Source organism: Syngnathus floridae, chromosome 1 (assembly GCF_059516105.1).
Source record: "Syngnathus floridae isolate MCC-2025c chromosome 1, RoL_Sflo_1.0, whole genome shotgun sequence".
NCBI classification, from domain to species: domain Eukaryota; kingdom Metazoa; phylum Chordata; class Actinopteri; order Syngnathiformes; family Syngnathidae; genus Syngnathus; species Syngnathus floridae.
Window position 1 is genome coordinate 16,486,050 of NC_142413.1, and position 25,135 is coordinate 16,511,184.

Here is a 25,135-nt window from a genome sequence, read left to right on the forward strand (position 1 = left end):
GTGTGGGAAAAAGAAAATGCCTGATTTTGTTTCTGTTCTGCAATCGTAGAGTAGTTCCCTAAAATAGCTTCCTGCTTTTCAGACAGTATTTCCATTTCCGGATGATACAGAGGGCAAAACAAATGTCATGGGGTTTAATTCTCTGTCACATTCTATTGCCACACTGGTAGAAAGTTGTTTTATTGCCTGCTGCAGTTTGGGCGTAAAGATAAGATAGCTGCTTACGTGGGCACCTGAACAACAAAGGCCTCTTACGCACTTCTTTTTTAACCAATGACAAATACGAGGAAATATTTTGCAACTGGAATGACTCCAGTAAATATTCAAGCTGTTTAAGTTTTAAGGATGAGTGTTCAAATTCAGCGCTGGCCTATTGTGTGGAGTTTGGTGCTTTCCTCATGCTTGCAGGGGGTTTCGTCCCACATTTCGCCGTCTTCAGTGGATGCACATAATTTTATCGTTAGCATTATTTTGACCTCTTGTTCAACTTGGTCGTAACCGGATTGTTGTTACAGTATGTTCAGCACTTTTCATACTTGGGTGCTTGTTACGTGCCTGACATGCACGTACAGTAGATTTACTTTGTGTGTGAGAGTGTGTGTCTGCCTGTTATTTTTAGCTACATGCATGGACCTGAATTGTTGTGTGGTTGGCATCCATGCTCGAGTGCACACCGTTGCATGTACATAAGTGCGTCGCTGGTCTTGTCCATTGCGTACCTGCAACCTGCGAGACGCACAATAATGGTGTCTTGAACTTTGGAATCCTCACGTACACACCAACAGTGTTTATTATACAATCACTGTCTTGGCTGGTTGTATTTTCATACGTGTTCATCTGTGTAACTTTGAAACCAGGAAAGTCAAAAGATAATTCGTGTATACTGTGGCCCACTCCAAGTTCAAAAGTCACAAATGGAAATGTTTCCTGTTTATAGAGGGAGCAGAAATATTCACTCTACGTCGTTTTTTTTTAAATAGAAGTTTAAGAACAATTTACAGAAACAAACTCTTCATTCATATTTGATGATTTGGCAAATGGTGTTTCAATGCATTTATGATACTCACAGACTTTTTTTATACACATTTAAAGATGTAATGTACATACCGTATTTTCCAGACTATAAGTCGCACCAGCCATAAAATGCATAATAAAGAAGTAAAAGACATATATAAATCACACTGCAGTATAAGTCGCATTTTTTAGGGACATTTATTTGATGTAATGCAACACCAAGAACAGACATGTCATCTTGAAAGGCAATTTAAAATAAAAATAGATTAGAGGCAACAACAGGCTGAATACGGTATGCTAATGTTATATGACACATAAACACCAAACTGAAAACATGCCTGGTATGTTAACATATCATATTAAGAGTTATTCAAATAACCATAGCATAAATAACATGCTAACAAGTTTATCAAACCATCCATGTGACTCCAAATCACTAAATCCAATGAAATCTGTATCATCCGTGTCACTTTTAAACAACTCTGCTAACTCCGGAAGTAGAAGATGCGGCGCTTCGTCTTCTACGTCGCTTACGTCAGACTCATTGTCAGTTGCAGTTCCAATTATTCCACGGGCCTAGAGCTCCCTCTTGCGGTTTAGTGTGAGAATAACATGTGAAATGATATAATGTGTTAATAATTTCACACATAAGTCGCTCCTGATTATAAGTCTTACCACCAGTCAAACTATGACAAAAACAACGACTTAAAGTTCGGAAAATACGGTATATGTGGACAAGCAGTACACACGCACGCACGCACACACACACACACACACACACACACACACACACACACGCACACGCACACACACGCACAGGCACACACATATGACATTTTATACCCATCACAGGCACGCGGGCTATGTAACACAGCAGCATAAATCAAATATGATTTATTCAGGCCTTTCTGTTTTAGATACAAAACTATATTCGAATCACATATAAAAAGAAATAAATCAAGAATTAGCCGGAATGGTTTTGCTGATGCCTTTTCTTACGCAGATATTGGAAGTCATTAAAGACATAACAACGGAAGCATAAACGTTGACCTTTGGATGCATGTTTTTTGTAGATTATCATGTTATAAAATGAGATTCTCTATCAATGCCTTAATGATCTATAATAGTTGTAGACCACTAGGACCCTGTTAATTTGGGATTGTGAAAATTACTGGTCAATATTGTGTGCAATTTTTTTACAAAGTGCTCATATTTTTAAAAATTGTACATTCATCCTTTTTGTACTCAACACAGTCTCTTAAGGTTATGACAGCACCTTGTGACTGGAGGGTGGAGGACTGGATAAAAAAATTAATTTGGGCTGTGAGAAAAAGATAGTACTGGCCAAAGACTTAAACAGTTTGGCAGATTCATTATATATCTGTTGTTTCCTGTAATAATCATAATGTGCGTTGCATATCTGGAATAAACCAGATAAATTATTGGCCTGTCCTATGCAGAGCCTTTTTTTACCTCTGTGACAGCCTGAGGAAAACTTTGGTACAAAATGTAACGCCAACTCCTCTTCAGGCCCGCCCCTTATTTGCTTCTCACGTCACCCCACTACCGTTTTTTTTTTTTTTCTAGCCTCCTCAGTTGAATGAATAGATGTGATGGTGACAAACATATACCAAGTCTGAGGCATCCTATTATCCCAGCTGAACACCCTTTGGGTGAAACGTACTGAAAGTGAATAGCCTTAATGTAACTATGGGTTGTCTGAATCTGTGAATGTTTACAAAACACTTGCTTGAGATGTTACAGTGGCTATGTTCTTAGCAGTCAATCAAAGCTCTCAATGGCGGCATTCTTTTATAACCTGTTGACAGAGTGACAGTCTTTCCTAAAAGGGGGGTTGGTTCCTGTGTGAAAACGGTGGAAGAGTCACTTGTTTCAGTCAACAGTTAAACATTCAGTGTGACGGTTTAATGATTGTGTTTGTTTCCCACAACTGTATGTCTTTCATGCTGAACAATATTTTGGTATGTGCTGTATGGCACACAGAACAATACATATCCTTAGCCTCCTAAATTTGATTTAAGATTACTCTTCTTACGATCATGTAGTCATGTTTTTAAAGCCTAGTAGATTATACACGGTACTGGACAAGTACATAGTATAGGGCAGGGGTCACCAACACGTTGCCCGCGGGCACCAGGTCGCCCGTGAGGACCGCATGAGTCGCCCGCAGGACTATTAAAATGTTTTAATTATTTTTGCTATGATTTTTGGGCAGTTTTTTTTGTCCTTAGCTGTAAGACAAACAAACATGAGAAGAGGTGTTTTTCAAAGCATTATGAATTTGGTTGATTGCCGGACAAATGGCATGCATTTACCTTGAAATTCTTCAGGTGAAAACTATTCCTTGACTCGGTCTGAATATGTGTCTCAAAAATGTATATTATCAAAACTACAGAAAAAGAATAATATGGCACGATTTTCCTTTTTTATTTCTCCATCATTCTTCCATCTGGCAAGAGGAAGGGTAACCCTGGACTGGTCCCCCACTCTTATGTTGTATACCCTTTATAGGCAAACAACCACTCCCACTAACATTCTTACCAATGAGCACCGAAACCAGGTAGGATGAGTCAAAACTTTAAATGTATTCCAAACAAACCAAATAATATTGAAAAAAACCAAAGAATAAAAGAACCATTAGGCATTTGTATCCATGTTCACTGTTCCCACTATACGTACAGGTAGTTGACTCTATATTCTATTACTTGCATCTTAGCCTGAAATTGTGTATTTTTTAAAACTGACACAACATGTAAACAAGCCACATAGCCAGCGGTTTTTCCAGCTGTCGACACATTCAGTCCCCTCAGAAGTAACCGCAGATGACATTGTCTGCATTTACCCATGGGAACGTAGCTGTTTCTTCATCCTCATGTCACAGGTGACAACCAGTCCGCTCCACAGCTCTGCAGGCAAGTCTGCTGGAGTCTGTGGGAATGGACTGAGTGTTTGCGAGGTATTGCGCTGCACCAAAAATCCCCATCTGAGAAATTCACACATGCTGGGGTGTGCATGGATGAGAACACGTGGCCGACTGCACGCAAACAAACACAAGTAAGCCCACAAACTCACATACACACACAGAGGGCACGGCTCCCTCCAGGGTTTGTCCCAGTTGTTTGTGACTCGGGTCAAACAGCTGCAAGCCCAACTGGAACAAAATGAGAAAAGCAGGGAAATTAAGACTGGATTAAGATGGTGTGACAGCAAGATAGGCTGTGTCGAATTCAATGATGTCAGATCATTTTGATTTGAAATTCCCTTTGGTCTCAAGAGAAGAACACATTTCAAATACTAGACTGCTTTCCTATGAGGATTCACCTCAATAAAGGCCTAATTATATATTTGTAAAAAGAATTAGGATTTCTTGTTGGAAGCCATTGGCGCATGAATTACATGTTTATAACAAAGTTCACAAGTTTGGAATGTAAGCCGGGTGTTTATTTCCAGCACTGAAGCCTTGACAACCAGAGCCACAATGTTTGCCTTACTAAGTGATCTCTTTGCGTGAATCCAACCAAGAATCACCCATGTGGCTCAGACACTGCCATTTATGTCATTACGGGAACACTGGCAATGTGCAGTCTGTCATTTAAGTGAAAGGAAATGTTAATGTGTGAATATAGCCAGTGACGTTGCAGTGAACATCAATTCTGAAAAATATTTATTTGGGTGCCTGGTTTGGGTCTAAATCAGACCAAGGATAAGTACAATCCGACCCGATCACAGTCTCTTCCTGGCTCTTACAGTGATTACAATATACATTGAGTAAAATATAAAATATGTGATGTTTTGAATGCTGTGATTTTATTTATGTGTAAACATACGGATACTAGTCCAAGCGAGATAGCAAGCTCGAGCAACGTCTGCAGTGTTGCCAACTTGGAAATCATTTTGCTCTATTCACACCCCTCTAGCAATGAGCCCAAAAAAAAAAGATTAGCTAAGATGACAAAAGTGTTCCTATATGTCCTATATGGTGTGAGTGTTTGTGTGCGTGTGTGTGTGTGTGTGGAAGGGGGGGGGTCAAGAAGATTTGCTGTATGCAAATCTACAGTGTCATATAGCATCCGTATTGGGTGTCGTACAAGTCATCATTGTATCATGATAGATCACTGCAAATAATATTAGATTCCCACCAGATATTTGGCAATTCTCACTAGGAATGGCTAATGTGAAGGGGCAGTTGGTGAATAAAATTAATGTTATAATTTTCAAAATGTGTAAAGATATACGTTTACTGAGCACTTATAATTTTGTTTAAAATTTGTATTTCCTAATTGTGACAATACCAATACCATGTCGGGATTTGTTGAAGCACGTTAATATACTTTTTCTAAATAGGTTAAAAATAGTAATAAAGACAAAGTTGATGTTGGCCTGTTGGGTTGGCCTTTGAAAAGTGTTCCAGTTTCTCATGTGGACTTTTACAAAATTAACTGCCCACCCCGAGGCCCTAAATCAGGGGTCCCCAAACTTTTTCCAATGAGGGCCACATAACTTTTCCCTTCTCTGATGGGGGGCCGGGGTCAGTTTCTAACAGAAAAAGTGTGACAATCACAGGGGTCCCTAAATGTAATCATTTAGTGTTTTCCAGAAAACATGCTGACACTCCAGCACACCACACATATCCTGCATTCGGAATCAATTTTTCTCTTACCCAACCTTTTTTCCATTATTCCGGTCTTTCACGTTCTATGACTGGGGTATGGGTGGCCATAAGGGTAAAAACGTGCTGGGGCAAAGTGAGGTCGTAGTAGCATTTTTTTTCCGTCTCTGGTATTGTATGGCATTTTTTTCCCGTTTCTGGTCTTGTTCAGGGGGTCCGGTATTGTTTAGCATTTTTTTCCGTCTCTGGTATTGTTCAGGGGGCCGGGTCTAATGCGAAGGGGGACCGTATACGGCCCGTGGGCCGTAGTTTGGGGACCACTGCCCAAAATCATTCTTTTCTGGATTGTAGCATTTCTATTGTTTTGTACCACGAGCAATTTGTGCTGGGGTTCAGTACAGTATGTACTCGGCCGTCAGTGTCCACATTCCACAGCTGAGCGACACACACAAAGCTCATTGAGTCTCAACAGCTGAAGTCTACACTATGCTGAAGGAAAAGTAGAAGATGAATGCCGCCAGGTGGTTCTGACCCAGCTAAACCTCTGTTCTGGGACTTTATGCAGCAGTGCCCTCATCATAGAAGACATACAAACTGCCACCCCCCACCCACCCACCACCACCATTCACTCAATCATTCAGTCATTCATAACACATTCATGAGACAAATTGAAAAATCTTGAAAACTAAAATTAAAGTTGGATGGGTATTTTGAATCTGAACACTTGGAATGGTAAAATGACTGAACAGTTTCCTGCTGTTTAAGTCAGCATTCCCAATCGAGCCAGATTAGCCTGATATTTTGCAGCACACCCACTGGATCATTAGTACAATCACTTAACTGCGTCCAAACTTGGCCAAAGCCGTCATCTTTGAGAGTTGGTCTTATATAATAATAAATAGCTCTATTAAGACTAGTAGAGTGCTCTATGTTGCGGTAAAAGTCATTTTATCATGACAAACGTAGCTGGGCCATGGTTCCAAATTGTACATTGTTATCACCGTGTTTTCCAGACTATAAGCCTCTACTTTTTGCACAAGCTTTGACTCTTGCGGTTTATAGTCCAATGCGGCTTGTCTATAGATTCTTCATGATCTTTTATTACATTGTAAAATGATTTGTTTTGGTAATATAGGTAGATAGAAGAAGACGAAGAAGAAAAATGAGGACATTTCATTTAAAACACATACGGCTTATAGTCCGTTTTACGTACATATGAACAAAACAGGATTTCCCCCTAATTTTAGCTAGTGCGGTTTATTAGTCCAGAAATTACGGTAGTTATAACAGGCTCAACTGTTGATTGGTTACTTTTGTATGAGCGTGAATTCTCATGGTCAGTCATCCTTTTCGGCAACAAGAACCTGCATTTGGTTCATGAAAGTAGTTTGAGACACTATTAGGTGTTTTCTCCCAGCCAATTATCAAAGACAGGTCATATTGAAAAAGAAATCATAGGCTTCTTCTGTTATTATTAAAAATCCATTACAAAAAGATGAGAGTAACACTTTGAGTGTCTTTTGAAGGGTTAAAGTGAAAGTTACCCAATGTTAACATTGAAGTGAGGTGTTCAGGCTCGTCTGCCATTATCATACAAAAACCAAAGCAGTGATTGCCAACCATGGTGCCGTCCGTGCAAGGTGCTGCAGGAATTCATCCAATTTCACTTTATCTAATTCATCCAAAAATGATTGTTCAGTTTGTAATAGACGTGAAATAAAAAGTAATGGTAATAGACAAAAGAAGAAGAAAAGTGTGTATGTGTGTGTGTGTGTGTGTGTGTGTGTGTGTATGTGTGTGTGCGTGTGTGTGTGTGTTGGGGGGGTTAATAAGTAAAACATTTTGGTTACATAAGACCCGGGGCTGTTATGTAAAAGAATGAATAAAAAATAGCTGCTTGGGTAATGTCAAACATAAACTTTTTGTTTGCTAGTTGTTGTGGAGCAGGGCACATCACAGGCGTGTCAGTTCAAGCATTGTACGCACCCTCATGACGGCATGTCCAGAGATGTTGCCTGTTCTCAATTGTGCCATTGTGCCATTGTGGGAACAAGCGGCAGTCAAAGGGGTGCTGCCTTACTTGGAGGCCACCATGGGACAGCGTCACACATGTCGCTGCGATGCAAATTTACCTCAACGTTCATCAGTTTGTGGCCTCCACCTGGCTGAACCGCCCCATAGATTTGGCTGTCACTTGCAGCACTTTGCCTATCATGACAGACAGACCTTTCAGCTATTCACCTCCATACTCACCAAGTCTGTTCAAGAGGCCAGATCGGCGGTAAGTTCTGTGGCTGATCGTTGTGAGTAGACGGTTGTTGTCTGACAGAGATGCGAATCTTTGTCACGAATGTTCAACTTCAGAGTATTTTGAAGAAAGATGGGTTAAGGTTTATTTATAGAGTGCACAAATAGTTATAACTTTAGTGTTCCCTTCAGACACCCTTTGGTAAGCCTCGAGGATTTCTGTACTCAAACACGTACAGGTGGAAATGGAAAAGCGATGTTTTTCTGATAGTGTTCTTTTGTGAACGTGAATGACTTTTTTGCAGTATGCAATGGTGTTGTGCATTCTTATTTTTCTGGCCCTAAAGTGCTCCTCGAGCTGGGAAACTGATGTTATGGTTCCGCCCCAGTCGTCTTCAGCTATTGGTGAAGATGAATCACAGTGTTATACAACTTAGTTGGCTATAGCACAGGGAACATTTGATGGAAAAGGTCCCGTCCTTGCAAGCTTTTGAACAGATTTGCACACACTAAACATAGAACGGCTGCAACATTTTAAGGATGAGGGATTTTGTCTGTGAGTGTCATAATTAAAGAAAAGCATTTATTCTATTGAAACATTTCTCAGTTTGTATGTTGCTGTCCTGCATTTAGCGTATTGGGAATAACTTAACGGTACCAAGATATTCCCTATAGTCTGTAGTTTTCTTGCGCATCCTGAACCAACTACAGGAAATTGATGTGACGACCTAGATAAGCCCTTCATCCCAAGAACAGAGCGAGATATCAAAGCTGACAGCTGTACTGTCACAGACTTCGGCCTTTTGAGTCCTGGCTATGACTCAGCAAGTGGGCTCTCTCTTTAACCTCACAAACTCATCAAAAGTCAACCCTCACACTACACTTGTTTGGACTGCAATGTTTTTTTTTCTGCCACTAATGAGACGAGGCAAATCTATGCATTGAGGGTGTGTTTCATTTTGCAGAATTCCATTAGTTGAATTATAATTTTACAGATAATCCGCATGAAATGTTATTTGTTTCCTCACATTACTCCTGGACAATTGTGGACTGTCTCCACTCAAACAACACAATTCCTAGATTCAATCAATCCTATGTGAGTGTACTGTAAAACTGCAGACGAAAATCGAAGCAAATAATTTGCTGACAATGCTGTATGTGGCGTTTGGGAACAACTGGCATCATACAAAAACCTAAAAGAAACATAATATATTCATTACAAGCAACAAATTAAAAGCTAGGACAGGAACACACATTATGTCATACACAGGCACTTATTTAAGGTCTGTGTGAAAACAAGCTGTATTGCACAATCATTATGAGCGCACATTGTGTGTGTGTGGGTGTGTGTGTGTGTGGGGGGGGGTGCAACAGGTGTGTTTTTTTTCCCCTCTGTGTACTCTGTGGACAAGATGTACCACTAAAATCGTTTTCACATTGTGCATGAGGTTTGGTACTGATAGTAATAATCCAATGACGTGATGTCCAAAGGTCACATAACTGATTTCTCTATATGATTTAACATATTACCAATACACACGAGTTCCATATGGCTGGTCTGCATAAACAAGTTGTTTTGATTCTTTAAATAAACCCTATGGAAAAGCAAAACCTGGAAAAGACGGTAGTTTTTCATTATGGATTCAGTAACAGCCGCATGGAAAATTCCTATGTCCGTAAAACTCACCATAGAACTGCACGTTTTGCCTGTTGTGGTATACTTTTTGTCCACTAGAGGCCCATAAAATGCAGACAGTGAGGGGGGAAATTTTTCCTCAAGATAGAATGGAAAAGTACCTTCACGTTGCACTTGGTGCATGCAGTACGGTACATTCCGTTGCAAACGAGTATTGTTATTGTATGACAAAATGTATGTGTGGCTTGGGCAGACGCGTTCATCTGTACCATCACATATGAAATAAATACAGTGTGAAATTTTGTCAACAACAAATGACTGTGTTGGCTTGTCCAAATTAAAACCTTTTTGTTACCAATACTGAATTGCATAGAGCGTTTATATAAATAATAAAACCAAATCCAACTGTGCATTGTTTAATAAAGATCTGTTTATGCCATTGTGTCATTACAAGCCAGTACCATTAATATTCGCCTTCCCACTTTTTCCACTCATTGTAACAATATTATAGTTGCATAAATTGATTATTTATGTCTAATCAGCAATAATCTTAAAACTGTACAGGCACTAACTCAGTGGTTCGTAACCTGGGTTCGATCAAACCCTAGGGGTTCGGTGAGTCGGTCTCAGGGGTTCGACAGAGCCTCCACTGAGGAGGTCCGAACAAACCTGATTTATTGTGTAAATTCTGATTTACCAGTATGTAATTTGTTGTGAGTTCATGCATTGTGTTGGTTTTGTTCTTTGAACAAGGTGATGTTCATGCATGGCTCATTTTGTGCACCAGTAAAAAAAAATATGTCTAGAATTTAAAATAAATAAATAAATAAATAAATAAATAAATAAATTCACTAACGAGGGGTTCGGTGAATGCGCACATGAAACTGGTGGGGTTCGGTACCTCCAACAAGGTTAAGAATCACTGCACTAACTAAATAAGTGATTCTCAAAGTGTGGTATGAATTTTAATAGTATGTGGGCTCTATCAAGCGAAGTGTGAACATTTGCACATTTTTAGATGCAATGTCTGTTAATTCTGATTATTTATTCAGAAATACTATGAATAATGATACATTGAAAACATTTAGATTAAATATCCAAAAGTCCGCGTTTTTGAAGATAGGAATGCTTAGGTTATTATTTTTCCCCCAGGACACTGAAATGCACCTCCCCCCCCTCCCTCAAGAAAAACAAAATCCATCAGCTAATTTGACTAAAATATTCCTACGTCATTGACGTCACGGACCCAGGGCGTTTATATAGTGGTCGGGTGCAGAAAATAGCACACCAGACAGTCGCTCACTAAGGAAGCGAGGCTGAAAAGATCACGACACCGCACTTACCCTGGAAGGTGGTGCTTCGACCGAATCAAAGAGGACTTATTTAGTTATTTTAGTAGACACAAACTACTCGCAAACGTGGCGAGAAGCATTTTTCAAACGAGTCTGGCACTGAACATGAGCACGGAGATGTTCGCTAAAACGTCGATGGAGGTGGCCGTATACCAGCTGCACAACTTCTCGATATCTTTCTTCTCCTCGCTACTCGGAGGAGATGTCGTGTCAGTGAAACTTGACAACAGGTAAACATCACGACGTACGCACGATATTGGAACACGGTAGCCTAAAGAAAAAAGTAAGGCGTTTTGTGTGCTGCAAAAACAACAATGTCGGTCTCCGGAAAATCTTAAAAGGCAGCAATGCTCGTGTCTACAGCTGCTTGTTTGATATTTGCTCCCAAAAATATGCTGCAAATAATTTAGGGCACGGTGTGCGACCGACATGAAATCAGCCAACCGAACAAAATGTCTTCTTTAGTCTGCAGTGTTTCTTTGTGGTCGTTTGGCTGCTATACTGTTCGATGCATGTTGGAAGTACTCTGGGGTGACATGTTGTCTTCGTGTAAGGCTACTATTGTGGGGGATTCCAAGTTAACAGTTACTCTTTTTGTTTTGCAGTGCCTCTGGTGCTAGCGTGGTGGCCATTGACAACAAGATAGAGCAGGCAATGGTAAGCTTGCTGCAAACAAACACACGCTCAAAACAAGTGCTTCATGTTATGCAATTCTACAAAGTTTGCTTACCTTGACCTTTTACTACTATTGCAGTACCACCGACTGCTCTTTTTAGTGTTAAGTTTAACTTGCCCAACATGCCCCAAAATGCATAATGCAAGCAGGAGTTGTTTTGTTTCTATCATGTAAACTGAGAATAATGTCATCTTAAGTTGCAGTTATATAAGAAAACATTACTTTTTTTTAATATGTTGTTTAGTTTAGTTATCCCTTATCTGGAAAAATTGATTGTGTTCAGATTCTTATTTGAAATTCCAACCCGTAAAACAACACAATGGGGGAAAATTGCATTGTACTGCATAGTCATTATCCGCATGCCCATTTATGCACACGTTGGTACTGCGGATCGTCATGAACACTAATGGCTGATCCAACTCCCTCCCCGAACATTGCAGGACCTGGTCAAGAACCATCTTATGTACGCCGTGCGGGAGGAAGTGGAGATCCTCAAGGAGCAGATCAAGGAGCTGGCAGAAAAGAACAACCAGCTGGAGAGAGAGAACTACCTGTTGAAGAACCTGGCCAGTCCGGAGCAGCTGGAGAAGTTCCAGTCGCGAATCCCCACAGATGTTCTCCTCCCATTGGACAATCAGAGCGTGCAGGTGACGTCGGAGCAGCAGACCTGTAGCCGCAATACTGGCTCTGCTGTGTAAGTGGCTCTGCCTTGGGGCGGGCAGAGCCACTGTCCCTTTTCAGCAATGGACCTCCATGTTATTGCGCTACACAATTGCTGCCGCTGAAAAACTGTCGTGGCAATGAGGGCATGGCCTTGTGGCCGCAAATGCTCGATGGGACAAACACTTGACTCTGATAAGCACAAAAAGTCAGACCGGTGCTGTGTCAGGGCTGTCCTCTGATCCCGTCCAACAGTGTCTTCTGCCAGACACCGAATCAAGAGCGGGCCCGCTGGACACGATTGAGCGCTTGCTTTCAGACGGAAGGTTACCAGCGACTGTCCTTTTGCTCTCGTTTGGGCTGGTCCTGCCGGCGCCGACTTGGAACGCGTGAGGCTACTTCCTGTCGGCCCGCTTAAGATGTTTTAACAAGTGGGGAGTCCCCAGTTCCTGGTTGAGTTCCAAGTCCAAATGCTAGTTTCAAGGATTCCCACGTCCACATTAACAAGGACTTATCCTCCGTGTATTACGCGTTGATGTACTTAAACCAAAATAATCAACAGGATGAGCAGAGGTGAAGCTTAGAGCAGTATAATCAAGCTGGTGAATTGATTCATATACTGTACTGATCAATAATCTGTTGTATTGTCTGCAGTTGGGGCTTGCTGCTCATGTGGGAAATTCATCCGGCCATATTCTGTTTTTGTTTTGTTTTTGTTTTTTTTTGTTCGTTGTTTGTTTTATTATTGACAAAATCAGTTGTTTTGTAAAATAAATGCTCTTTGGAGTTTATTTTCCTGACACTGAAGGCGTAAAGTAAAATCGCCGGGTGAACAAGGAAGCAATGGACGGTATCTCAGATGATAGCATCTGCTGTGTTGCTACCCTGATGCCAACTTAAAACGATGGCATGACAACAGTGCCTGTAAGAGAAACAGATTTCTACTTCAAACTCTGCTGATTGTTGTTTTTGAACTACCAAAGACTTTTTTTTTTTTTTTCTTTTTCAAATAAGAACAGCAGAAAGAAGAGCCAACCAGCAGGATCATGGGTTAAAACTTCACAGGAGAAGTCTTGCTTCTAGTTAGTCCTAAAGATTTCTGTGTTTTGTAAAGATAACGGTATTGTTGCTGTAAGGTATCCACAAAACATTTGTTTGCTACCCTCTTTGGATACAACTACACATTTGCAATAAACCTTATGTTTACAGAACGCAAACACGGTCTACTTGTCTTAATTTGCCCCATGTTGGTGTTTTAATACTTTTGTTTACCCGAGATGAAAACATTAAAAACACCTCTGTGTGATAGCAGTGATATAGAGATGCACTCTGACTACACGCACAATAGTTTTGCTAAATTATTACCACTGACAGAACTAACAATTTTGTCAAGTGTTCATTGGCCTAATGAAATTATTCAGTAACTTTATCCAGTTGACAGTAAACACAGGATAAATGTATCTGATCTGTTCTTCGATTGCTTTCCAAACTATAGTCTTGTGTGTTAAATTTAAAAGAACGCGTTTTCCAGGAAAATTGAAAAGTGTAATCATGCTGACTTCGTTTTGCGTTGCTAAGGTTGTGAAATAAATCAGCACTGCAGTTCAGTGACATTCAGTGTCCTTAAAGGCAAAACAAAGTGTACATTCCTGGTCGTAGGAACTCCATCGTGACAAGTCTGCAAACTGATGTGTATTTGTAAACAACTTTGCGAACTACAGACTGGCTGTCTGACAATAAAAAGCATGTGATGTGTAAATTGCAGGCTGGTGACGCACAAGGCCATGAGGTTCCTGCTCGGGACAAATGTGCTTTCATTAAAGCAAAAGCCTGCATTGCTCTTCAAACTTTGCACAGACACGTCTCACAATGTTGAGGCGTGGAGTATTGGTGAAAGCAATCTCCAAAACCAGTTTCTGTTTCCAGTGGTGTGAGAAACCGTGTGGCCACTAATGATAGTGAAGTAATGCTGATTCCAGTAGATTGGAATCTTGGTCGTTTGTCCCCAGTAGCATTTTCCCTCAGACGTATTGGCAGACAGTCAGTGCAGCCTATGTGTAACTTGATATGTTGTGGCTTTCCTACATAGGACTGTCCTCCATCCAGCACTGTGAGCACAGGGACTTGACAGCTTGACAAAAATAACTTCCGTGGATCAAATCACCAGCCAGTGAACACAATGTCCTTATTTTTATTTTTTGGGTTGAAACTTGTGTATTGTGACAAAACTAATGAGTAATATTCAGGGCTCTTATTTAATAAGCACCTGGATGGATTATTTGTTTAAATTAGCAAACGGGAGGAGCAGTTGTTTGTATTGAATATTGACTCTGCTTGAGGAAGCCTAAACCAAACCAGTCTTTGTAGATTCGTTTTTGGATACATTCTGTTTTAGAAAATCACTAGAAACTTACCAAGATTCCATTGGCTTTTCAAAAAAACATTTCACTTTTGCTAAAAACTAAAGTCAAACATGAAGGTTTTCCTTTACTTCCTTTGCCTAACCCTATATACAAAAGTTGGCCTCAAAATTGAGACAGTCTAATGTTTTACTTAAATTTCCACAACCCGGGAAGTAGCTTGCAGCTTAGAAGCAAATGGTCAAACATGCAAAACGACCAATCCACAAGTGTTTTTCATTGCAGTGTTTGTGTTTAACATGAGAGTTGAGTCAGCTGGTAGGGACTCGGGTCACCACAGCAACAACAGCGGTACTTTGTCCTGATTATAAGACATTGTAACAGAAATTGAAAAGATCTTGAACTATGATTATTGTAAGAAACACTCGATTGAACTTTGCCCACAATCAAGTGGCAAAGAAACGAGTTTGTTTTGGATTTCAAGTCTTATGCAATACAAAAAAAAAAAAAAAGGCTACCAATCATCATACCCACATCTGTTTCGGATGGAAATTCTAGCCTTGCGCTGGGATACATTTTCCTCAATGTGGTTAAGTTCGCACGCAGAGGGAGAATTTACTCTTTTGGGTGGACCATCACAACTTTTGCTTCCCCTGAAATGTCACTGTTGAAAAAAGTTAGATCACAAAAAAACAAATGTTTGTTGACATTTTGGATGCAGATGGCATTTCTTGTAATATGAGTAAGGATTTGGCCCAGGTTCTAAGTAAAGAGGTTCAAAAGGACTGCAAATGCAGTTGGTTACATAATCTGAAAATGAGCCACAATTGCTCTCTGTAGTCTTCAAACTGAGGGGTCACTGTTGTTAACATGTCAATTGTCTTCATTAAGAGCTCCTTGTTGTGTCTGTCGACAGGACTGTTAGAGGGTTAGAATGTTAGCCTCTGGAGAGGGACCGGCCAAGTAAAGAGACAAGGTGTCGTGACCATTACATTTAAAATAGTTGAGGTTAGGTCCAATACATGTTCTCCATATGCATTTTCTTTTGTCAAATCTGATTTTGTAGTTCATGTAGAGTGTTAAAGGAACAATTGCATTTCTTTCACAGTGCAACGTCTGGACAAAGGCCGTTGCAACACAGAAAAAAAAACAATATACTGGCTCGGCACTTCATCAAGTTGATTCAACAATTCAACTTTAATGATATTACTCTTTTGGGGTTTTTCATTCCAGTTTTTCTATGAATTAGAACCATCTTTCAATTCCACACAAATAACACTGATAAGCATTTTGTTATATAACGTATCTCTGTCACAGTCAATTATTAAGCATTCTTTTAGTTGAGGCACAACTTCTATTTTTCTTCTAAAACTATTCATCTATTTGACTCATCTATTTTGTTTACTTCATCTAACATACATCTTAATAATGAATTGTTTTTTAACCACTATGCATCTTTGAGAAGGTTATAGGCATAATCTACATTGTTAACACGTGAGAGGAGGTCAAGAAATGTACACAGTCTTTCAGCACCAGCACTGATTTATAACTTAAGACTTCACATGAGCATCTGTGACACAATTCTCCAGTGGGAGTTTTCTGAGAAAACCCACATAAGACTTATCGCAATGAAATGAGGAGTACATTACATAAATGCATGTAGAATGCAGTCTAAATCATCCACTTGTGTATGACTTGACACAATTGTTGGAAGTCAAATGTCGTGTTACTAAATAGATATTGTGCATCAGTGTATTTTTTTCCCCTTGCAATTCACATCTATTATTTTCCATTTTAGATAACACGTCAAAACATCCAGGTTTATTTTTAATGTGTTTCTGCATACGTATGTCAGATCAACCAATGATCAGCCAGTTTACTGGAAATTTGCCAAATTTTGAAAATTGAACTATGAAATAGTCTCCTGCTATCTATGGCCCACATACACAAAGGTATAATTATCAATTTAGAATACTCAATTTGTCATCAAAACCTGAGTGGCAGGCCACACCTCAAAAGAGCAGGTCGTTGAACTGCCTCATCTGTCCTCACACAATGGCACAAAGACTGAAATTTTCACCAATATTTAATTTTGAGTGATTGAGTATTTGGAGTAAAAAAATAGGTTTTTTCAGGGAACCCATGATGAGAATTGCATTTAGTGTTTTGCAAATTGCAACTGATCTGAGAAATGTATCAAGGCGGCTGAGAAAAAAACTGCAATAGCAGCCATGTCATGACATCTTAGAAAGCACTCCGAACCGTTTTTTGTAGCAGCGTAGCAGACACTGTGGCACACACAACTCACTGGAGCAGGGTGGGGTGATCAAAAGGTGTGAAGAATGTGCCGCAGGGGAGACATGCACACTTTTATGTAACATTGTGTGTTTTTACTGTCAGGCTCTGTGTATTTTGCACACATCCCAACACCATACCACACATCAGATCGAGCAGAGTCATAGACTGTAGCAAACAACACAACTCCAATTATGTGAAGAGTCTAGCCTGTGCCTGCCTGAGCTAAAAGAGGTCTGTACAACAATCACTTATTAGGGCAACTGTGTCATCCATTGCATAACAGTCTCACGGTGGGAGGTTACCAGTGCATGTGCAGGCGACTTGTGTTTTGCTGCTGAGTTTGTTTTTGCTTTTTGTATGCGATCCTAGTGGGACATATGTTTGATTTGGAGCCATGTGCAGAAAAGCACATGGTTATTTTTAACTTCACACTCTGCATTCCCCTTTTTCTTTTTTCCTATCACCACGTTTGAAGAGCTCCAAGCGAGTCCAAGCCAAGTTAGAATTATGGTCTACAGTACAGACAAAAATAGTATGTGTGTATCAAGCTCAAATTGCACCAACAAACACACCACCAAGTTTGCTATCTGTCATTTCACATTTCAGGGTATTTTTTGCTTTATTGCAGAGTTCCATTAGTTTAATTGGGTCATCATTCAGAGTAATATACTGTCATCCGTTTTCTAGTCACTGTAACCAATTTAATAACAATCTCAATCTGCCTCATGAAACTTTTTCACACTCTTGTAATATACCCTATCCCATGTTTGTTTGATTTCTTTTATTGTTTTTTTTGTGCTGCTAGATCTTAATTTGTCTGAACAGAATCTATTGAGTGTGATTGGATGTGCCAGTGTTTTGGTTGGTCGATTGGGTGACACGGTTTTAGGCTTATGAGCTCTGCATAGCAACAAGTGGTCATGTAAATGTATGATCTCACCAAAAGTGTCGGAAACCAATCCAAGCAATTCAACTAACTACATCCTTGTTCCAGCTTACATTATGTTTAAAAAGTTTTATAGGGCATAACAAATGATTTTTGTTGGAATACAAAAAGTCAAAGGACAGCAAGATGTAAAATTGTGCAATTAAAATGGAACTGTTGCAAACAAATGAGTACTTTAGACTATAATGTGGGCTAATGATTTAGAAAGGACACTCCCCTGCTTTGGTGTTCGAGTTCAATTGCTCCTACAACCCGGTGACTCATTGCATCGTGCTGATTTGTATTTCAATACTATGAGAATGTACACTATGCACTTGGCGTATGAGTTCAAGTATGTCTGCTTTCTCGAAGGCATCATTCCATGATGCACTCCCACACGCTGCGTCTTCCTCCCAGGCACTCCGTCAGCTCAAAACCAAGCAGCTGGGAATGCTAGTTGCCGACGTGAACTCCCCCAAGGAAAATCAACACCTCAGAATCTTCAAAGCTGACTAACAGTAATAATGATAAATGGTCTACAGAGAAAGGACGCCATGGGAGTACATCAGGTCCCTTTAATAGACTGTTTTGAACATGATATTGTGTTTATTGCCATTTCCCGATTTAAATGTTTAAATTATTTCTATTTTGGCCAACTATGTGACAACGGCCTGCAGGTACAGTAAGTCCAAAAAAAGAAAAAAAAAAGCATAGAACTGTCGTACAGTAGGATGTGTCAAAGTTAGCTGCAATAGCTTGTAAAGGAAAGCAGTATAGAAAATGGATGAATACGTATATTATTTTTTTACAGGGTATTTGGAACTATGATGAATGTGCTTTGTGCAATTTCCATCTGAATTCTCATGAGGTCATCTCTGACCATCACTTGCTGGCACATTGACACACATTTTGCTAGACCAATCTTAGTTTAAATGTCTTAGTCGTTCCAAATGTAGACACTAATTATTCCATTTTAAATAAATGGTGGTGATTATTAGAAATTACAAAACACCTGAGTGGAATATGTGTCAATGTGTTAATTTGTTCGGATAGTTAGAAATCATAAATTCAAGGTTAGACGCATAGTGTTGAAACATATATCACCTCTTATGAAACGATCACAGTAACAGTAAAGACTGTTGAAAAGTGTCTGACTGAACAGCAACTGACAAATACACAACTATGGCACAGCGAAATAAGAACAGTTCATGAACTCTTAAGCAGCTTTACCTTGTTGACTGACACGCTTTTGAAACGAGAGCAAATCTGCTGGTTGGCGAGGTAACATTAAACCTCTCAGGGCAGTATTTCACAATCTCCATTGAGTAAACTGTATTTTACATCATAAGAATATATGTCTAGTCGGCCATTTTCTATACCACTAGCACAAGGGTTGCAGGTGAGCTGGAGGCCATATAAATGAACTTTGAGCCGGAGGCGGCATAAACCCTCACCGAACATACAAACATTCACACTGACGTTCACATTGATGTATAATTGCAAAAAATTGCAAGGAGAAAGCCAAATGCTGACTAATGAATGTCTTCACAGCTGGATTTTGTTTTTGTATTGTTTGAAATACTAATAGTAGTTGAAATACAGTACATACGTGTATGTGTGTATGTATGTATGCATGTATGTATGTATGTATGTATGTATGTATGGATGGATGGATGGATGGATGGATGGATGGATGGATGGATGGATGGATGGATGGATGGATGGATGGATGGATGGATGGATGGATGGATGGATGGATGGATGGATGGATGGATGGACTACCTTGATCGTGGATCTTGTATGAGTATCCGCTGTTCACAGTGGATTGCGACCGGGCTGATCCTTGAATAGCAAAAATCAGCGTAAAAATAATTACCATTATGAATACATTGGAAAAATATATGAATCACCATTTTAACCCCCCCCCCCCCCAAATGATTGAAAAATTGTGAAAAAAATGGTTTGCTTTTCAAACAAAAAAAAATGCTTTTAAAAAAGATATATTGAACAAAAAAAACCTCATTAAATAATGTGTCTGTGCATCACATGGGTATGTAGGGGTTCACTCTTAACACAATTCATTGACTCTTCTAGCATCAATATGTGAAGCAATATTCTGAGATAACCAAGGAGTCATGCCAGGTCAGGGCATTCAGAGTTTAAAACCAAAAGCTGTGGTTGGTGCTTATTTTATGTCCTGCCAAGCTATGATGTGTTTGCATTAGATAGTGATTTACCACCCCAGAGGCTGATTAACAGTGTGCCTCTGCCTAATGTGGGTCAAGGTAAGTTACTTTCAATTGACAAAGGCACCCTTCACAACCATTTGTGCTTGTCTGTCTGGCTTGTCAGCAGAACAATGTTTACAGTCTTTTTTTTTCTCTCACGTTGTCAAACAGTGTTGCTGGAGCCAATGTAGAAAGGAAAGGGTAAGACCACAATGCTTGTGTAACACCTGTAGATTTAATTATTGAGACCAAAATGAGCATTTACTGATTCACCACACAATCGTATGCATAAATGCAAGCTCAAACACACACCTCTTCACACATTTGTCAGTCATTAGCTTACAGTATGCATGCTTAGAGAAACATTCAGTTAATAACAAAATTGGAGTCATTCCACATATTCCTTTGCATGCATTTTACGTAACAGAAATATAATTAGATTAATCTCATACAAAAATTACAGATGGATTCAAGGTAATGATTACAATATGTACAAGGATTCCTGAATGCAAATGCTTTTGCTTTTTAGTTATATTACAAAATAAACAGCATGCGAAAAATGATTGGGTTGATCATAAATCCTGTTTAGAAATTGTTACTCGATTGAGATTTTGTCTTGTGTTTGGATTTTGATGAGACTGGTCTGGTCTGCATAAAGAGGTCAAACGGCATCTTAGCTTCCCGTGTGATTCATAGCAGCCACATGTGGAATTTGGATTCTTATGTAAGTGGAAATGTAGTCCGCCTTTATTTGATGTGAGTTCTAAAAAACAGAATTAGGTTAGGTTTGTTTATTTAACTTCATTTTTCTCCTCTCTATCCTTGTTTCACTTGCTTGAGTTTTATATCTTCCAGAGGAACTATTTTTAATTAAGATGCCTGAGCTAATTTAAAATTCAGCGTTGTGTTTTTGTTTTTCATTTTGCAATAAAAGCTGTCATTAAATCAAATCCAAACAGACTTTTAAATGTAGCCGGAAAATGTTCCAGGGAGCAGGCACGCAAAGGATCATATTCCATTGAGCTAGTCAGACAGTAGTGTGCGGTATTGCCGAACCTTGTGTTGCGTAACCTCGGGAGGCTGAGACTCAATAGTCTTCACACGCAATATTACCTAGTCAAAGGGACTATGTGCATGTGTGTTCTTCAAATGAGGCTCTGCTTTGTTTGAGCTGATTGTACTATAGAAGTGCACGACAAGTGCTTTACATACAATGCTGACTTACACGAAATGGACAGTGGATCAAGACAAACATGTGCAATGTAATTTTTGAGCTGAGTTAGGCAACTTCTCTGAAAGTGGAGGCTCGTTTAACAAGGATCATATCTCAAATAATCGAATCCATAGTAACTTAAAGATTTCTTGTTTTTTAGAAACACAAGTAATCTCTATAGATGTGTTGAAAAGGTCAGCAGTAAATGAAATACAAGGAATTTACAGTAATCCCTGACAGTTCGACAACTTGATTGTAAACTTGAACCGATAAAGGCTTGAAAACAACAATGATAGAGGTACTACAGCGACAAATACAAACTAAAAACAACAATTTCTTCAAGTGGTTAGCAATATTACCTGTGAGTTGCTTCCAAGAATCAACTAAACCAAGAAGAAACTAGCATGACATCTACGCTTTATATAAATAAGAGTTTGAATAAATGGAAATTGTGACTGCTTGAGTACTAAATGCACCAATGACTCATATTTGCTATGTTTCTGAGCCTATTATAAACAATACATAGACACTCAACTTTAAAAACTGAAACTTTTCCAATTCTTTAATGATTGTGTGATTAATTTCAAATGTTCTATTTATGTAACTGTTGCTTTAGAACTGCAAATTAACCCAACACTGGTAATGCAAATGTTTTTCAACAAAATACAACCCATGCCTAATATTTTTTTCCCATATTCATGTAAATGATAACCTTTGGCATACTTTCATTTTTTTCTGGCATGAGCCAAGATTTTAGCAGATAACTTTACATGGAAAAATAATCCAGGGAAGTGAAGTCCATAGTGTTTAGACACTTATTCAAACACAGGAAGTTGTTGACCATGCGTAAAAAAAAGGGGGGATACTCAGAATGCCTGATAAACAGGTTGTATGTAAGTCAAAGCTAAAACCTTTGGCTTCGTGCGTGAGCTGAAGTCTATCCCAGCTGACTTTGGGTAAGAAGCATGGTCCACTGTCAACTGGTCACAATCACGAGGGGATAAATAGACAAGCAAGCATTGAAACTCACTGATTTAGAGTCTTTAGTTATCCTAAGAAACATGTTTTTGAAATGTAGGATGAGCTTGGACTTGAACAGTAAACTTGGCAGAAGCCTGGAGTAAAAATGATTGTAAATTAAATATATGCTGGAAAGCCGCCTTCTTTATGCTGTCTCACAAAGCATGTTTTACTTCTGGCTGGGCATGGGAGACAAGTGTGTTCCTCTACGCCCACTGTGACTTGTCGACTTTTTGGCTGTACAGGAAGGATCAGTGGCCAGCCTCGGTGTCATTTCCTCTCAGCTGTCAAAGCAGCGGCCGGTCGCCCAAGGGCGGCAGTTACTCTCAGTGTCACTGTTGAGACTTTTGCAAGATAAACGGCCACACGTTTCCTGATTCTGCTGGACCTCTCCTGAGGATCCTTCGAAATTACCCTGAACCAAAAACCGATGGTAAAGATCAAAATACGTATAGCTTTCACATTTTAAGTGTATTTTCCTACTATTTACGCTATTAAAGGAGCCAAATCTTTCACCATTTTCTTTATAAAAGGTAATAGTTTTACTTATTTGATGTTTGAAAATAATTACAGCAATTTCTCAGGACTTTGCGTGGGGGAGTGACAGAGGCGGAGCTACGTGGTGGCCAGGGGACTTGACTTTCCTGTCATTTTTAAATGGATGCAGCAATCTTAAACCCTTAATAATCTGCCAACATTTATTTATATTAACTGTACGTTTGAAAAACACGTTTACAATTGATTTTAATGCAAACACTATTAGAATCTACGTGAGGAAGGTTTGATTTCTACTGTCGGTGTCAATCAAAGGACAAAAGGACAGATGATTGAACCACAAAGTTTGGTAAATTGCCCACCTTTTAAACTGGTTCCTATACTGCTGAACGGTATACTACCTGAAGTAGGCAAAAAATAAAAAAAATGGATTCAAACGATATGTAGGACAAACGTTTTTGCGGCAAAGTTAGTTTCTTCAGCTGTTTGCGTTACACTTGCATAGTAATAATTGCATATGGAAAAAAGTGACGGTATGTGATTATGTTTTGCCTCAGACCCTTTGAGGTTGAGTTAGGATAGTGGATCTTTTATATATGCAGTGAACATGTTTTTATTATGTATATTAATGAATTAAATGCATTACGTGGAATGTTTTGTCACACTCTCCCCCCTACTGAAAAATTCTGGCTATGTCCCTTGGTAGCTGTTAAAATCTTTATATAAACTAAAAATCTACCTGAGGACAAAATGAATGCACATGTCATGTCATATTAGCGTGATTGTATGTCAATGACACTTCAAGCTGTCCTAAATGATGATGGAGCAATATTGTATTTCAAGCAAGCGAGACAACCCTTAAGCAATGTATTTGCACGTGGTGGCCACATACTATATAATGTCATTGGTTGCTGTTCCTCTTACATTCTCAACCAGAACATTTAATTGATACAATCTGAGATGTATAATTTAATGTTCCATGTATCCTTCCAAGAGTGTACAACATGTGCTAAACTCTAAAAATACCCATCTGTGATGCGTGTCCCAAAAGTCTGGTCACATGAGCAGTTGACTGCAATGTGAAATTATTGGAGCAAGTTGTGCGCGTCTTGCAGAACTCCATTCACTAATATTACAGTCAAAGTGTTCGAAGCTTGCGCACGAAAGGGAATGTGGAAAGTCACTACATATTGCTGCTTTTCTCTCTTTTAAACATTGTACAAGAACTTGAGTTCAGTTTGCCCGCAACCTAGACACATGTGAGCCACACACAGTGTATGCGTGAAGATATGCTAATTCGGGGTATGCAAGGAGCCCACCACAAAACCCATATGAACTTTTTCCATTACCCTTAAAGTCATGGTATGCGACATTCTATGGCGGTGGATCAACGGACCCACATGGATTCGCGCATTAACCTCTTGCACTAATCTCAGGCTCCTCGCTTTGTTTTTAGGTCATGGGGCTCACAGAGGAGAGAACATTCCTTCTGACTATAGTTAGCTGAAATGACTTTGAAGGGCCTAACTGTATGTGGTGGAGACTGGGTAGGGGTACACTATGTATGTTCTGCATTACCTAAACAATGGACAAATTAGGGTCATGGTTTCATAACTGCCCTCTCTTGTGTCTTTGCCTGGTGTTTAATCACCTTAACAGTCAGTGGATTTCAACTGGAGTGTAAATCTAAAGGATTCACATCTTCATATTTTATGTGTAATGTTTTATGTTAAGCAAGCCTTTTATTAAGAAAGACAAAATTTGCCTAATCATGATATTTAATAACTTGGCAGAGATAATATTTTGGCTGATAAGTAGCTAAAATGGACTTGAGCTGCACTACAACTTGGGAACAAGCTACAATATGCTGGCACCTTTCAAATCATTCCTAATATTCTTTACTCTGTAAATAATCTGATTCTAACCACAAAAGCCAATCAGAGTGTAATGTTTTCCAACTCCAAGGCATAAGGTGCTCAAATAGGGTTAGAAGCTGCAAATAAGTTAATTTGTTGGGTAGTTCACACGCACGGACATAAATGATCACTGTGGAAAGGGGTCTGCAAGGGGCCACCTCTTAATAGAGCTGCCTAGACAGCATTCACTCGAGGAGCTCATTTACTTTTGTTCCTTATAAACGTAATTTTGCGCTTCAACCTGCCATGGGACAAGAGCAAATAGTTTCTGCGTCTGTAATGTCAAGGACTGTCTGCATGCCTCTCGCACAGCATTTAAAGGGAATGTGACACACCGCTTGGATTGGCGGAGTCGACTGTATTCATGCTTACAAAGACGCAAACGCCTTTTTTAAACGTGCAAAGCAGGACTTGCTTGCAGGTGGTCTGCATAAATATACTTGATCTAGCCTGACCCCATGCAGT

The 25,135-nt window shown here is 39.5% G+C and overlaps 1 protein-coding gene across 2 annotated transcripts in view; it reads left to right on the forward strand.

Moving 5' to 3' along the window:
• tsc22d3 (TSC22 domain family, member 3) overlaps positions 1-13,432 on the forward strand; it is a 28,271-nt gene extending 14,839 nt beyond the window's left edge. The window contains exons 1-3 of one of the 2 annotated variants that reach the window (XM_088379045.1): positions 10,798-11,109; positions 11,485-11,536; positions 11,996-13,432. In XM_088379045.1, the coding sequence (XP_088235171.1) occupies positions 10,985-11,109; positions 11,485-11,536; positions 11,996-12,253 (435 nt within the window). In that variant the 5' untranslated portion in view covers positions 10,798-10,984 and the 3' untranslated portion in view covers positions 12,254-13,432. Of the gene's footprint in view, positions 1-10,797; positions 11,110-11,484; positions 11,537-11,995 lie in introns of those variants that run through there. The other variant, XM_088379037.1, reaches the window with a different exon arrangement.
• The last annotated feature ends 11,703 nt before the right edge of the window (positions 13,433-25,135 follow it).